At 46.4% G+C, this 12985-nt stretch overlaps 4 protein-coding genes across 4 annotated transcripts; 1 reads left to right on the forward strand and 3 right to left on the reverse strand.

The window, feature by feature from the left end:
* Positions 1-523: 523 nt before the first annotated feature.
* VTN77DRAFT_5157 (uncharacterized protein) lies at positions 524-1425 on the reverse strand (the record flags this gene model as incomplete). Its single annotated transcript, XM_069421295.1, has 3 exons — positions 524-718; positions 799-1281; positions 1357-1425. 3 exons carry the CDS (start codon positions 1423-1425, stop codon positions 524-526), a joined length of 747 nt encoding a protein of 248 aa, XP_069277151.1.
* A 1039-nt stretch (positions 1426-2464) lies between these two features.
* VTN77DRAFT_5158 (uncharacterized protein) lies at positions 2465-4320 on the reverse strand (the record flags this gene model as incomplete). The annotated part of the gene is made up of 6 exons (XM_069421296.1): positions 2465-2618; positions 2728-3473; positions 3524-3549; positions 3602-3641; positions 3698-4087; positions 4156-4320. The coding sequence occupies 6 exons, from the start codon at positions 4318-4320 to the stop codon at positions 2465-2467; spliced, it is 1521 nt and encodes a 506-aa protein (XP_069277152.1).
* A 1188-nt stretch (positions 4321-5508) lies between these two features.
* VTN77DRAFT_5159 (uncharacterized protein) lies at positions 5509-6421 on the reverse strand (the record flags this gene model as incomplete). Its single annotated transcript, XM_069421297.1, has 3 exons — positions 5509-5729; positions 5790-6121; positions 6177-6421. The coding sequence occupies 3 exons, from the start codon at positions 6419-6421 to the stop codon at positions 5509-5511; spliced, it is 798 nt and encodes a 265-aa protein (XP_069277153.1).
* Positions 6422-10214: 3793 nt separating this feature from the next.
* Positions 10215-10724, forward strand: VTN77DRAFT_5160 (uncharacterized protein; the record flags this gene model as incomplete). Its single annotated transcript, XM_069421299.1, has 3 exons — positions 10215-10273; positions 10336-10650; positions 10709-10724. The coding sequence occupies 3 exons, from the start codon at positions 10215-10217 to the stop codon at positions 10722-10724; spliced, it is 390 nt and encodes a 129-aa protein (XP_069277154.1).
* Between the last annotated feature and the right edge of the window lie 2261 nt (positions 10725-12985).

Raw genomic sequence — 12985 nt, forward strand, 5'->3', positions numbered from 1 at the left:
TGGCGGTGATCTCACCCGTGAACCAAGCAAATACCTGAGACGAAGGAAGGAGATGGAAGCTGATCAGCCACATTCATTTTTGGGCTTAAAGACAGCCTGTTTTGTCATCTTCTTGATCTTTGTAATCATTACTGTTTCTTCATGTCATACTAGGAGTTCTAGTCCAATCAAAATTCAATCGTTTTATCGTATCGTCGACAAGTAGAACAAAAAAAACAAAGGAAGACCTCTCCAGTAATGCTTCTAATGTAAGTAAGATTCGAATGGACATCCACTGCATCATGACAAATTGAATTGTTTTCATGAATGAACGAACTGCATCATGATCATCTATCCTTTAGAGAATTAGATAGAGAGTAATAACATAACGGTGATAACACTGGAGAATAAAGAAGGCAAATAAAAAAAAAGGGGGGCAAAGATAAAAGCCAAACACTTCTCCAAATTTGCCGACCTTCCTTTCCTTCCTTAAACCATTCCATTCCAGAAGCATGAATTACATACCTATGCAGTACATACGTACTTACTCTTTCTCCACAAAAGCCAGAGGCCGTGGCTTCCCCCACGTGTCGCAAGGCAGAAATCGCCAGGAACCGGCATGCTTGCGCGCGAATATATAGTGCACAAACAACTCTGACAGGGGCGGCATGGCTGGCCACTTGTTGCCGCCCTCGAAGGTGACGTCTCGCAGGCCTAGGACCATGGGAGGTACCACGGTCTATAGGGTCAGTACGGCAAAGAAGAAGAAGAAGAATGTACCCCGTAGAGAATGCATCAGCTCAACTACTGTAAACTCACTTTGTCTTGTTTCCCCGCCTCGGCCTCGCAGTCCTTGTAGACCTTAAGCAGGGCTTTCCCATCATAGGAGCGCATAGAGAGCAAGCTCTGAATCTCATCACTCAGATGCTGGCGGAGACCTGGCGCCATCTCCTCGACGATACTGCGGAGGGTTACCGCATCATAATCAGCCGGCTGGGTATCAGAGCCATACGCAAGCAGCCTCTTCAACGCAGGCTGAAAGGCATGGTGCTGGTTGATGTTGCCTTCCAGGAAGCCCGGCGTGCCAATCACCTTCTCGAAATCTGGGAACATGCGCTCCTCCTCGAGCACGTGGTGATGCGAGACCCAGGCCGCCCAGGATTTGACGAAGAAGAGGAAGTCTGCCACGTCGCGGGGGTCATGTACATGGGGCGCCTGCAGGTAGATGCTGTTCAGGCCGCGGAGCATGGAGTTGTGGGCGAAGGCCATCTCATTCGCGATATAGACGGCTGGATGCTCGTTCTGCGGGAGTCAGTTGGTCATCGTATTGACCCATCTGGTAAAAAAAATAATAAACACTAGAGAAACCCGACTTACGACATCGGCAGTCTTGGACGGAGTCTCGATCAACTCCCATGGCCTGTCAGCCCACAGTTTAGTGGCCATCGTCACAACGTCTGCTGTAGGTAGAGAGCCGGGTGACGAGATACGAAGGTCGAGAGTGATGACAGAGAGAGAAGACGACCGTGGATGATGATCGTATTCTTCTGAGGATCCCAATCCAACCGCACGGAGCGGTCAATGAGAAGCTCGATAAATGCTGACTGAGCTGTTGGTTCAGCTGCGTGGAACCAACGAACAGATCACTGGAACAGCGCCTGAGGGGCTGGCTCGGGTAATAGCTTGCATTTGCAAGCTAAGTCATAATAATAACAAATTACCATTCAATCCAATGGAATTAATTTACAGGATCAGCTACCTAAGAATAGATTATCTACCTGGGTAACGAGGTAGGTTTAATAATAATGATAACACCCCAGACGGAACACATGATATACCTTATCTAACCCTGGTACTCCATACAGAGAAGGGGAACAAAGTATTGTACATGTATGTATGTACATACATACATGTACCCAATCAGCGACATTTCCAGCTAGCGAGAAGATACACATGGCCCAGCAATTTCTAAATTAAATATCTCTTACGTTTTATATCTTTGCTCCTGTGTTCCTACCAGTCATTCTTATTAATTATTTGCCTGACCGTTTGTTCTCCAACCCTGCCTGCCACACATGTGTGATGTCAAACAGTAGTCGCCCGGCTTGACTCCAAAGTATATAGTATGGAGAACTCAAACTGGATGATGATACGAGTCAATCTTTCTTGGTAGGTAGGTCGTATGTCCTCTGAAAGCCGTATATCCGAGTACAAATAATTACGCTCTTTGTCCATACCCATATCGATATTCGCGTTCAATAATATAACCAATTTTTTTACAGCCATTTTTTCTCTTTCTTATTTCCTTTTTTTTTTCTTTTTCTCAAAAAAAAGGGGGGAGAAATAGAGAGAGACCACGTTTAATACCGTTGACCTGCAAGAAAAGATCAAGAACGAATACTCGAACAAGCCAACATAACACGGCTATCGGCATTTATTTTCATTTCATTTCGCTTCGTTTCGTTTCATTCAACTGTAAATCAAATCAAATATCCTGATGAAACTGCGGCGACCCAAGTTTCTTCCTCCACTTCTCGCCCCTGAGGATGAGGGCGACGATCCCGACAAACGGCAGCGCAGCAAGCATGGCGAATGTGAACCACGCCCATTCTAGTCCGATGCGATTTGCGAAGGAGATACTAATCGTCACAGCAATATTTGCAATGAGCAGTTTTAGTCAGCGAACAAAAGGAGAGAGACGAAGAAAAATAATATACTTGAAGAAAGAGGGAGCAGGGTGCGACTCACGCATAAAACCCAATCGGAAACGAAAACACCTGTCTCGCAAAATTGTACAGCGTCCCAATCTCCCCGGACTGCGGCTTGTAGCAGTCGCTGCAATACGTATACGTGACTGTCGTAGCGAGCTGGAGGCCGAAACTGGCGATCACCATGCCCATGACGGGGCCGATCCAGGGCGTGTGGTGCTGCAGACAGACGCCGTAGATGATGATCCCCGCGGGGGATAAGATGACGCTCGCGAAGCAGGCTGGCAATCGAGCCTCGGGTTTGCGCTCGCCGTGGTGGCGTCGTGCGTAGCGGTACATCACCCAGTCCGAGAAGGGGCCTGAAAGGAATTCGCCCAAGGCGGACCCGATTAGCAGCGGCAGACCCAGCATCAGGCCGATGATCCCCGTGCCGAAATTATACGCCCGCGTGAAGAGGATGGCTACCGTGACGGCGGGCAGCACAGTGCAGTAGCCGAACGTCAGGAAGTAGTAGCAGACCGTCAGCGCGACGGACGGGTACTGGAGCATCTCGAACGGCCGGACAAAGTCGCGCAGATGCAGGCGTCGGTCCCGAAGGCGGTTCTGGCGGAAGTCGAAGAGCATCTGCCAGTATGTGCGCTCCCGGTGCTGGGCGAGGCTCTCTTCGGAGCGCGAGAAGAGTGTTTCTGGGAAAGCAAAGATCATTAAGACAAACATGAAGGCGCCGACGATGGCTGGAAGGTGGAAGCACCATCGAAAACCGGCTGCTTCGGTCAGATATCCGCCCTGCTGTCGTCAGAAGTGATTAGTATGACGTCCTTGGAATTCAGTCTTACAATTATCGGTGCGACGTGAGCACCGTCTGCAATCATATGTCAGCACAGTATTCTTTCTGGTACTGGGAAATCACTCACTCGTCAAAAAAACCGTCCAGACACCCATCTTGGCGCCTCTCTGTATATATATCTGTCAGCAATATAAAAATAAACCGCGGCAGGAGTCACACCAACCTCATGCAGAAAAAACATATCACTAACAACCGCCGCCCCCAGCGCCATAGGCGCGCTGGTGCCCATCCCACTAAACACCCTTGCGACAATCATCCCCGACCACGTTGTCGACAGCGCCGTGCCGATCGTCGCGCCAATCCCAATGAGCGTCGAGATCAGATAGATGGGTCTCCGTCCGTAGATGTTGGCCAGCGGGGTCCAGAACAGCGGCGCAATGCCGGCGGCCAGGATGCTGGTCGTCGTCTGCCAGGAGGCCTCGACCTTGGAGATGTGGAAGTAGTCGGCGAGTGGCAGCAGGGCGGGGTTGATGACGGCACTGTTGAATGGGCCTAGTAGGGCAAGGATGGAGGCTTGAAGCAGGACGAGCCATTTGAGCCATGATGGCCAGTTCTGTGGCAGTTAGCTGGAGGCATAGACCAGAGGAATTTCTTCATTTCGGGAAAAGAAGACGTTCTTACCAACGGGTCATCTTTGAAATGGCTGGGTATGGGAACCAGTGCAAAGCCATGCGGATCCAACGGGGTTGTCTCAACCTGCTTTACGTGCTCTTCAACGTGTTTCTCTTGGTCATTAACAGCGGTAGCCTCCTCGAGGTGAAGGGATCTCGATTCGGGAAGATCCATTATATTACGCACGAAGGAGTCGAAGGACGGGTCAGGACATGGACATGAACACGGGCTGAAGCTGAAGAATAGATCTGATCTTCTCCATGAACTGGACAGGTCGATCTTTTATCTCCACGCGGAGGATGGGGTCAGGTCAGGAGCATCTGCAGGTGCCCGTTTGCCCTGTTACACTGTTCACTTTCCAGGGCAGCAAACAAAGAAGCGGGTAACAGCTAGAAACACAGGTCACATCTCGTATCGCGGTGTCCGAGTTCGAGCTCGATTGGACCAGAAGACAAAGAATAGAGTTTGTAGATGCATGTTCCAGACGAATGCACGAGCTGAAAATGGTGAACTTGTCAAATGATTGATTGACGCGTTGAATACAATTTCATAGTTCGTCAGGACGGTCCTGTTGGAAACCTCCAGTATAAAAATAGGAGTACGGAAGAATTCCCACGAATTGGATAATCCGGATGATCAGGGTGAAGAAACAAGGGGTACTCCGCAAGACTAAGTAGGGAAGGCTAGTAACTGGTAAATGCGGGGAAACAGATTAAATACCCCGTATTTTCTCCGCAACGAATATTACCTCTAATTTAGGTAACGGTGACCCGATTAGTGGCTGTAGCATTGATATTATTATCTGACAAGGAAAGGAAAGGAAAGGAAAGGAACCACGAACGAAGAGATAGAAGGGAGTAAATCAAAAAGAAAGAGAGAGAGGGGAAAGGTAAAAAAAAAAGGAAAAGGAAACAAACGAAAGAAAAGAAAAGAAAAGAAAAAGAGAAAAAGAACAATGCAGTGATGAGGATGATGATGATGATGATGATAGAGCCTTACACAATCAAAATCGGCGTGAAACCCTGATCGACAAGAGATAGTAAGAACTGGAGAGTAATAATACCGCATAGTAAGTAGGTAGGTCGATAGATATATCGATGGACGATTACAATATATGTGATATATACAATCCAGACTACTGAAAAATTCAAAGTTCAGCAAGTAGATAGAACAATCTCAGATCCATTCTCCAAAAAGCAAGTCTCTATTTTTCCAAGTGTCCCAGCTTGTCTTGTCTCTGTACACAGTACATATCAATGTAGCAAAGCATTCATACCGCACTGCGGATGTCTTATATTGTCGAAACGAACGAATATCAATTGTTGAAGAGACACAGTGCAGGTATGTCTACCTGCCTGTCCTCTAGTCCAGGTTGCAGCCATGAGGAGCATTGACCCAACCGGTCAGACGGTTGGCAACGTCCGAGACATAGCAGTGGGTGGCGACACCAGCGCCGAGATCGCCAGAGGAAGCGATCGAGCCCGAGTTGTAGATACGGGCAGCCTGATAGAATGCCTGCGCGCTCGTGCCGGGAGCCTCGTTCAGGCAGTTGGCGAGACCGTCGCCGGTGGAAGTACCGGCGGCTATAAAACACCGTTAGTAACTATCTTAACCAAACTGTCAAGTGACGACAGGCCACTCACTTCCTTCCGAGATCATCTGCGTGATGGTCGAGTTCGGGCACGGGTTCTGCACAGCGCCGCCATTGTTGCAGGACGCGGCGCCATCGTGGTCCTGCATCAGACCGGGGTTGGCAACGGCGCCAAAGGTGGTCGGCACGCGGACACAGCCCTTGGACTCCTGCATGATGATGGCGAGGATGAAGCGGTGGTCGACATAGGTCTGGGCGGCAACCTGTTCAATGGCGGTGCGGATGGCCTCGATCTCAGCCTCGCTGTCGTTTTCCTGGCCGAACTGGGTGCAGGAGATCTGCATGATGGCCTTGTTGGCGTTGAACATGTCGTCAAAAGAAACCCTAACTCACATCAGCAAGCATTCTGATATCACGATCTGAAAGTCTGGCTCCTCACCACTCCGACTGGGAGGGCCAGCCAGCGGCAGTCGAACCGTCTCCGTTGTACTGGGTGTAGGTGTCCTTGCCAGCACCGACTCCATCGTTGTCGTTGATCGTCTTCACTGCGACAGCCTTGGTGACCTTCTCACCGGTGGCGTCGGCGGCGCGAGCGACGGCCTTGAAGGTCTTGGTAGGCTCGAAAGGAGCCGCCTGGGCGAGGCTGGCAACAGATGCAGCGAGAAGCAGGTTACGAATGAACATTTTGACTGAAGAAGGATTGAACTGGTTGAATTGGTTGAAGGAGAGTAGTGTAGTTTGAAAAGCAAGGTAAGGAGTGAATATGAATAGCAATATCGAAGGAATGGAAGGCTCCACCGAAACTGGCTACTCGAGCTCGTTGTCTCTGATGATGGAAAGAGACATCCTGAACAGGACATTATCCATCATTTTATAACCCACGATCGACTCTAGCAGCCGCGTATAGATGATGTTGGACCTCGAGAAGGCCCTGCATGGCTCTCATCATCTGGCATCGCCCCTGATACGGAGCTCTCGGGGCCGTTCCTCTGTACGCTGTTGAGTATGTCTGGCGATGTAGCAGTGTGCTGATGTGATGTGAACCTGGGTCATTCATCCCGGCATTTTCCGGCCAACTGTGAATCGAGATGGAATTGAAGTGTTGGACTATACGTATTTCTGCCGAGAGAAGGGTGGTGAGATGGAACCGCATCCCTGTCGAGAAACTACCATGCTCTTTCGCCCGATATCATCAAGTAGGGATCAGGGCCATATCTGGGGAGTAATCATGACTGAAATGCCTGAGAGCTGCACGTACCATTCGCGGGAACTATCCAGGAGCCTCATCCATAACGAGGCGCGACGCGACGAGATGAGACAAGACAAGACGCTTGGGTCGGTTCTTTGACTTCAGATCGGCGCCCGCTAGACAGGGCTTCGGGTCCTATCCCGGACTCCACAATATATGCACATGGAAGATGAAGATGAGATGAGATTCTGGGCTTCCGTAGATCTGCGATCTGACTGTACTCGCAGATCGTAATCAGCGGATGACTGCTGCTGCTGCTCCTGCTCCTGCTCCTGCTTAACTCCATATTCATCAAGAACATCGAGAACGGAGATGAGAAATCACAGAATAATGCAGACAGATGTTGAAGGAGGAAGATCCTGGTTGTCGCATCTCAACCAACATCAGCGTTGGTTAAACTCGTAAACTCGGGCTTCAGATTGGCGCCCGTCGATGCACAACACGATGCTTTGATAATGATTGTCCCTCCCCCGGTAGGTGATCGCCTGTTCCCTGCGAGGGCTGCGTACGAGGAGGCTGATTTGTCCCCCGCGCCTGTAATATGATGATAAGTCGAGGGGCCAATGCGACGCGGCGGTCTGGGGCGGGGCGGGCGACTTCGTGAGACGTGACCCTAAGCCTGTTCCTGAAAATATTTATTATAAAATTATCTAAGCAGGCTGATATAAAATTAATTTAATTTCTGATTCTTATCAGGTGGACGGTCGCGACGCGTACAACCAGACATTCATTTCCTGCGTGAAGTTCCGCCGTTTTCCGCCCCTCCACGCGTTATCACGCCGGTACAACATGTACGTATGTATGTACATACGCGAACACCCGAAGCAGCGACTAGATATGAGGAATAATTAATAATTAATCGAATGTTCATAATCTCGTCGATTTGGCGGGGAAGGCGTACTGTGATCACGACTACTGCAAGCCACGCCGATTGCTGTCAGGGGCACGACTTGCTGACAGGTCCAAGAATACACACGAGCCTGCTTATGCTCCTTATGATCCCCATTTAAGATTACCTGGAATGGCGACCTGTCAACTTCAAATGGATCAAGATCACCCTGCAGTTTCGAGTCAGAAATAGAAAATATTCCGTACCCGCTACGGCGCGCATCCTTACGCCACTGGGGCAAATCACCTAGGTATGTCATATCAGCGTATACGCAGTACGCTTGAGCAGACCCTGTTAGTCCAGATTATGTATGTACAGTGTATACATATGTAGATACATACGAAGGCAAAAACTATTGAAGCGTGCATAATGTAAGCATGCGTAAGCTCCTACGTCTTCCCGTGACTTTTTTAAACTTCTACTTCTCTCCATATTTCTCCGCAAAGAGTAAGGATAATCCTGTTTTTTATCCAAAATGAGATAGAGCTTCGTATGTACCTATCATTGATAATTTTATTTATTATGAGAGCACTAATTGCTGAGATAATAAATAATAAATAAATCATAATCCACCACAGTACATGCAAAGTACGGAGGCTATAGGGGTTAATAGTTATCTTCTTTTTGTTTCTTTTCTTTTTTTTTTCCAGAGAAAAGAAAATTGAAACTCCCACGACTTTAGGTTTAGTTTCACGAAGGCCCCCAACTCAGGGATTCGCAGGTATGTACATGTACTGCTACTACATTATTAATTAAATCTAACTTCAGCGTACATTATGTATCCTACCTATATAATCTAATCTTTTCTATCAGGATGATGAGTCAGATACAGAGTTATAGCAGAGCGAAAAAGATTATTCATAGAGAGAGAGAGAGAGGATCGTATACGGAGTAGGTAGGTAGGTATGTATTTGCTGTACATACACACATGTAGCATATACCCTATACCTGTCAATCAGGAAAGATTCAACAAGCTAAAGAGTAGTTATCATGGTATCTCTTTTTTAGCTGGGTGGAAGATTTCTGGCAATAGCTGGGTTATGGAGGCTGGCTTCATTATTTCCTATTTGGGTCCGATTTATCAGGGAAATATTTTACTCTTCGGTCAGCATTCCATAAGTACTGCCAAGGCAATATTTTTTACCATCTCAAAACACAAGGTTAATAACTAACTAACTAACTCAGGGGCTTCAAGCAAATGCTACCTTGGGTACCTTAGTACCTGAGGTACCTGTGCTAGCCAGCGTATCTAAGAAATTAGGAAGCTCCTCAAACCTTAGGTATGTATGAACTGGGCACGTGCCTAGTACGGAGTACTCCGTACATCGTGTGATACCCATTGGGATGAGGAAAAGGATATTTCTTACTTCTTCCGGAGTATGGACACCAGAAAGCAAACCAAATGGTTACCGAAAGGATCGAGGACCAAGAATCGACTCCGATCCCCCGGCAAATTTTAAGAAAAGGATGCACCAATGGCATAAAGCACGTGGGTTGGGGACAGACGACCAAAGATTCCTATTATTAAATTAATATTGTTTGAAGCACATAGAAAAAAGAACGGTAAGGTTTACCAGTACAATGGTGTGACCCTCCCAATCCTTCGGGCGAGTCAGCCCGGTACCTGGCGTAGTCGAAACCTAATCTCTCCGAAGGATGCAGGCCAACCAATCGAAATGCTTCCGTGCCTGAATCCCATTGCTACGGTAGCAGCACGCGAGTAAGCAAGCAAAGCAGGCGGCCAACCACGCGGTCGGCATGAAGCCATTCCGAGATTAGCTCCAACGCCATCCATCCCGGCCCGACGGTCTGAAATAACCTTGCCAGGTAACCCACGACTCGATATACTTCTAAGATGGGTAAGATCTGGGGCCGAATTGCTTATGGTAATTGTTTGGAGCCCCCACCGCGTGAACTTGCTGCTTCATGTCTGCTTCATGCTTCATCTTTCATGATCATGCGTGAATCGTGAACATGTACGCCACTCCTTCTAGCCTTGCGAGGGCCGTTCTAGAATTCCTCCAGCTGCTTTGAGGCTACTTCTCGGACCTTGGCCGTTGGGATAGTGAGGGCGAAGGATCGTAGACTTCCTACGCTAGCGATTGTTTCAACCCTATATGCTGAGGGCATCTTTCGATAGGCTAGAACAGATCTTACGATGGCCGTCAGCATCAATGCGTGAGTTTGTTCTCTGCTCTAGATGCCAGCCTGAGGTCGTGAGTGAGGGAGGGATCGTGTGTATATAAGATGGGATGATCCCCAGTGAAATGGTAGAATCCAACAAGCATTCGCCAGACAGAAACAGCAAATCCCTTGACACATCCATTCCTTCGATCAAAATGTTCGCCAAAAGCCTTGCTCTCCTCACCGCGTTCCTCGCTGCTGCCAGCGCCCAGGTGTAAGTGCAGTCTCCTCTTATACCCTCTTTCCATCCTCTATCAACTAACTTCATCTCTGCAGCTACAACGGCCGCGGAACCCCCTATACGCAGGACGGCGTCGCCGGCTCCTGCGGCCAGTACCACTCTGACTCGGACCTGATCGTCGCCCTGAGCAACTACTGGATGCAGGACGAGTACCAGAGCCCGTACTGCGGCAAGCAGATCAAGGCAACCAACACCGGCAGCAACGACGGCGTGGGCGGCGCCGGCAACTCAGTCATCGTCACCGTCGCCGACACCTGCCCCGGCTGCGGCGAGTCGGACCTGGACTTCTCCGTCGGCGCGTGGGACATTCTGACCAACAGCGCTCCGTTTGCTGAGTTCAACGTTGAGTGGTATGTATCAACCAGGGATACGATACTGGATTAAAGGGGAAGCTAACTGTGAATGTAGGGAGTTCCTCGACTAAATGCCTGCTATCACAAGAGCATGACTCAGTCAGACTGAACAGACTGGCCTGGCCGTTGTGAAAGGCGACTATACTGCTGTACGAGTCTTGGGTATCTGGGAGAGAATGGGGTTGTCGCGCTGGGCTTCTGTTTTTGTGTCTGGTAAAACGCTGCGGGAGTGATCTCGATGTGTATAAGTTGCATGTTCGTTCTTGTACATACATAAGCTTGTATATAGTTGGTGATTAGTGTGCTGCTTTGACAATTCACTCGCTTTGTTGGATTTGTTTTTATATGTAGATTTCTTTTCCCTCCCTTTTTTTTAAAAAAAAAAGGAGAAGAAAAAGGAGAAACAAAAAAAGAAAAGAGAAGAAAAGAAAGGAAAGGAAAAAGAAAAAGAAAGAACAGAAGAAAGAAATAAAAGAAAACAAAGCCTATGATTTTGTAACTGTACCACGATTAGAGCTCTTGATTCCTCGACCTGCAAATAGTCTCAATAGCTCCTCATACAACTCGCTTGCAATATAGTATAGCGACCTGCCATCGTTCATATCGTGATTGAATTTACTAAACCTGCACCCCCTCTTTGACTCTCAATGGACTTTCTTTTTAGGGTTCCAAAAGTTCTGATCGAGATTACACTATGACTGAAAGTGGTCTTTTTGCACCGCGTTTCGGAATTATAAAGGGCAGATTTCGTGAGTTCCTAGAATTAAAGCGATCTCTCACCCATACAGAAGCTGGCAGTTAAGTTAGTTAATATCCGAGAGATACAACGACCGAAAGGGACGAAATCAATTATTATCGACCCTTTCATTGTTTTTTTTTTTAAAAAAAAATCATCCTTTTTTAGTCTCATTGTCAAGCCGGCAGATTTTTTTCAGTTAATCAAGATGGATCATCTTCATCGTTTGCGCCGACAACTGTTAGCTGTCTTTTATCGTGTTTTGGGATTATATCTATTTTTTTTTTATATATCTCGACCTAGGTATATGCCCGGGATCAGTGGAAACAACATTTGGGAATTTTTTTTCTTTTTGGATTGACCTTGCTAACATATCGAACTGAGCTTATGCAGAACAGAGTTAACTGCTCCTCTGTTTAGCATCTCTAGACGATATATGTCTCAGTAGCCCTTCATCCAACTTGTCGATATTCCTCGCTATAATTGTAGCTATAGTGATTAAATTTATTAAAAACTATAAGCCCTCCTTGACTCTTAATAGAATTATAGACAGTTTAGGATTTGAAGAGCTCTGATCAAGCTACCTATATTACGAGTCTACGACTTATATTAGTTTCTATCTAGGAATGAAGGAAGCTAATCTTAACTATAAAGAATGCAGGTGTTGAGTTCGAAAATATCTAATCTAAAGATATAACAAGATAGAGTTTGATAACCCATTTAGGATTTTTAGGACGCTTTTAGTTATATTCTCGTGATTACGATTTTTTTTTTAAAAAAAAAAGAAAAAAGTCTTTACTCTTGTCAAGCTAGCAGTAGTTCTAGTTTTAGTCGAAAATAGACCATCTTCATCATTTGCACCAATAGCTATAAGCTGTCTGTTTTCGTCGTTGTTAGGGATTATGCAGTCAAAAAAAAAAGTTTATTCCAAACCCCCATTTTCCCGCAAACACAATCCTTTTTTTTTAATAGAAAAAATCTCTCAACAGAAATATGTGCTAAGGATATTAATAAATTTCTAGTTTCCAATAATTTAAAATTCTGTATAAGATTTTTTTTAATTTAGAACCTAAAAATATGTAAGTGCGGGGATAACCTAAATTGCGTCGACAAAATATGTATTAAAAAGGTTACTCCGTAGGAAATTATAAATGTCCTAAATTTTTGGCGTCGAAATATAGATATAATGAAATAGAAAATTCTCCTCCTATTCAAATAGTCAAAGGTAGGTTATATTAGAAATTATTCGTTATATTACATTTTAGTTAATTTGTAAAACCAACTGAATGCTGATTTGATCAAGAACGTTGCTATAGGAAGAAAAAAATAAAAAATTAATTTAGTCATGTTCACAGTTGTCATCATAAAATACGCAGGTTTTGCAGGAAAATAAATAACGAGTGTGGCGTAAACGTTTGACTCCGTGCTGTATATATTTTATCTTCCACCTAGGTAGGTGATCTCTGGATTGGTGAGAGGAGCATTTGGAATTTTTCTTTCTGTCTCTGTTTTTTTTTATTTATTTTTTTTGAAAACATTTTATTTTCGACGGACCTTGTCAACATATCAACTGACTTATGTAGAAGAGTTGCTCTG

Source organism: Rasamsonia byssochlamydoides (assembly GCF_041956645.1).
Source record: "Rasamsonia byssochlamydoides strain NRRL 3658 unplaced genomic scaffold VTN77scaffold_37, whole genome shotgun sequence".
Lineage (NCBI taxonomy): Eukaryota > Fungi > Ascomycota > Eurotiomycetes > Eurotiales > Trichocomaceae > Rasamsonia > Rasamsonia byssochlamydoides.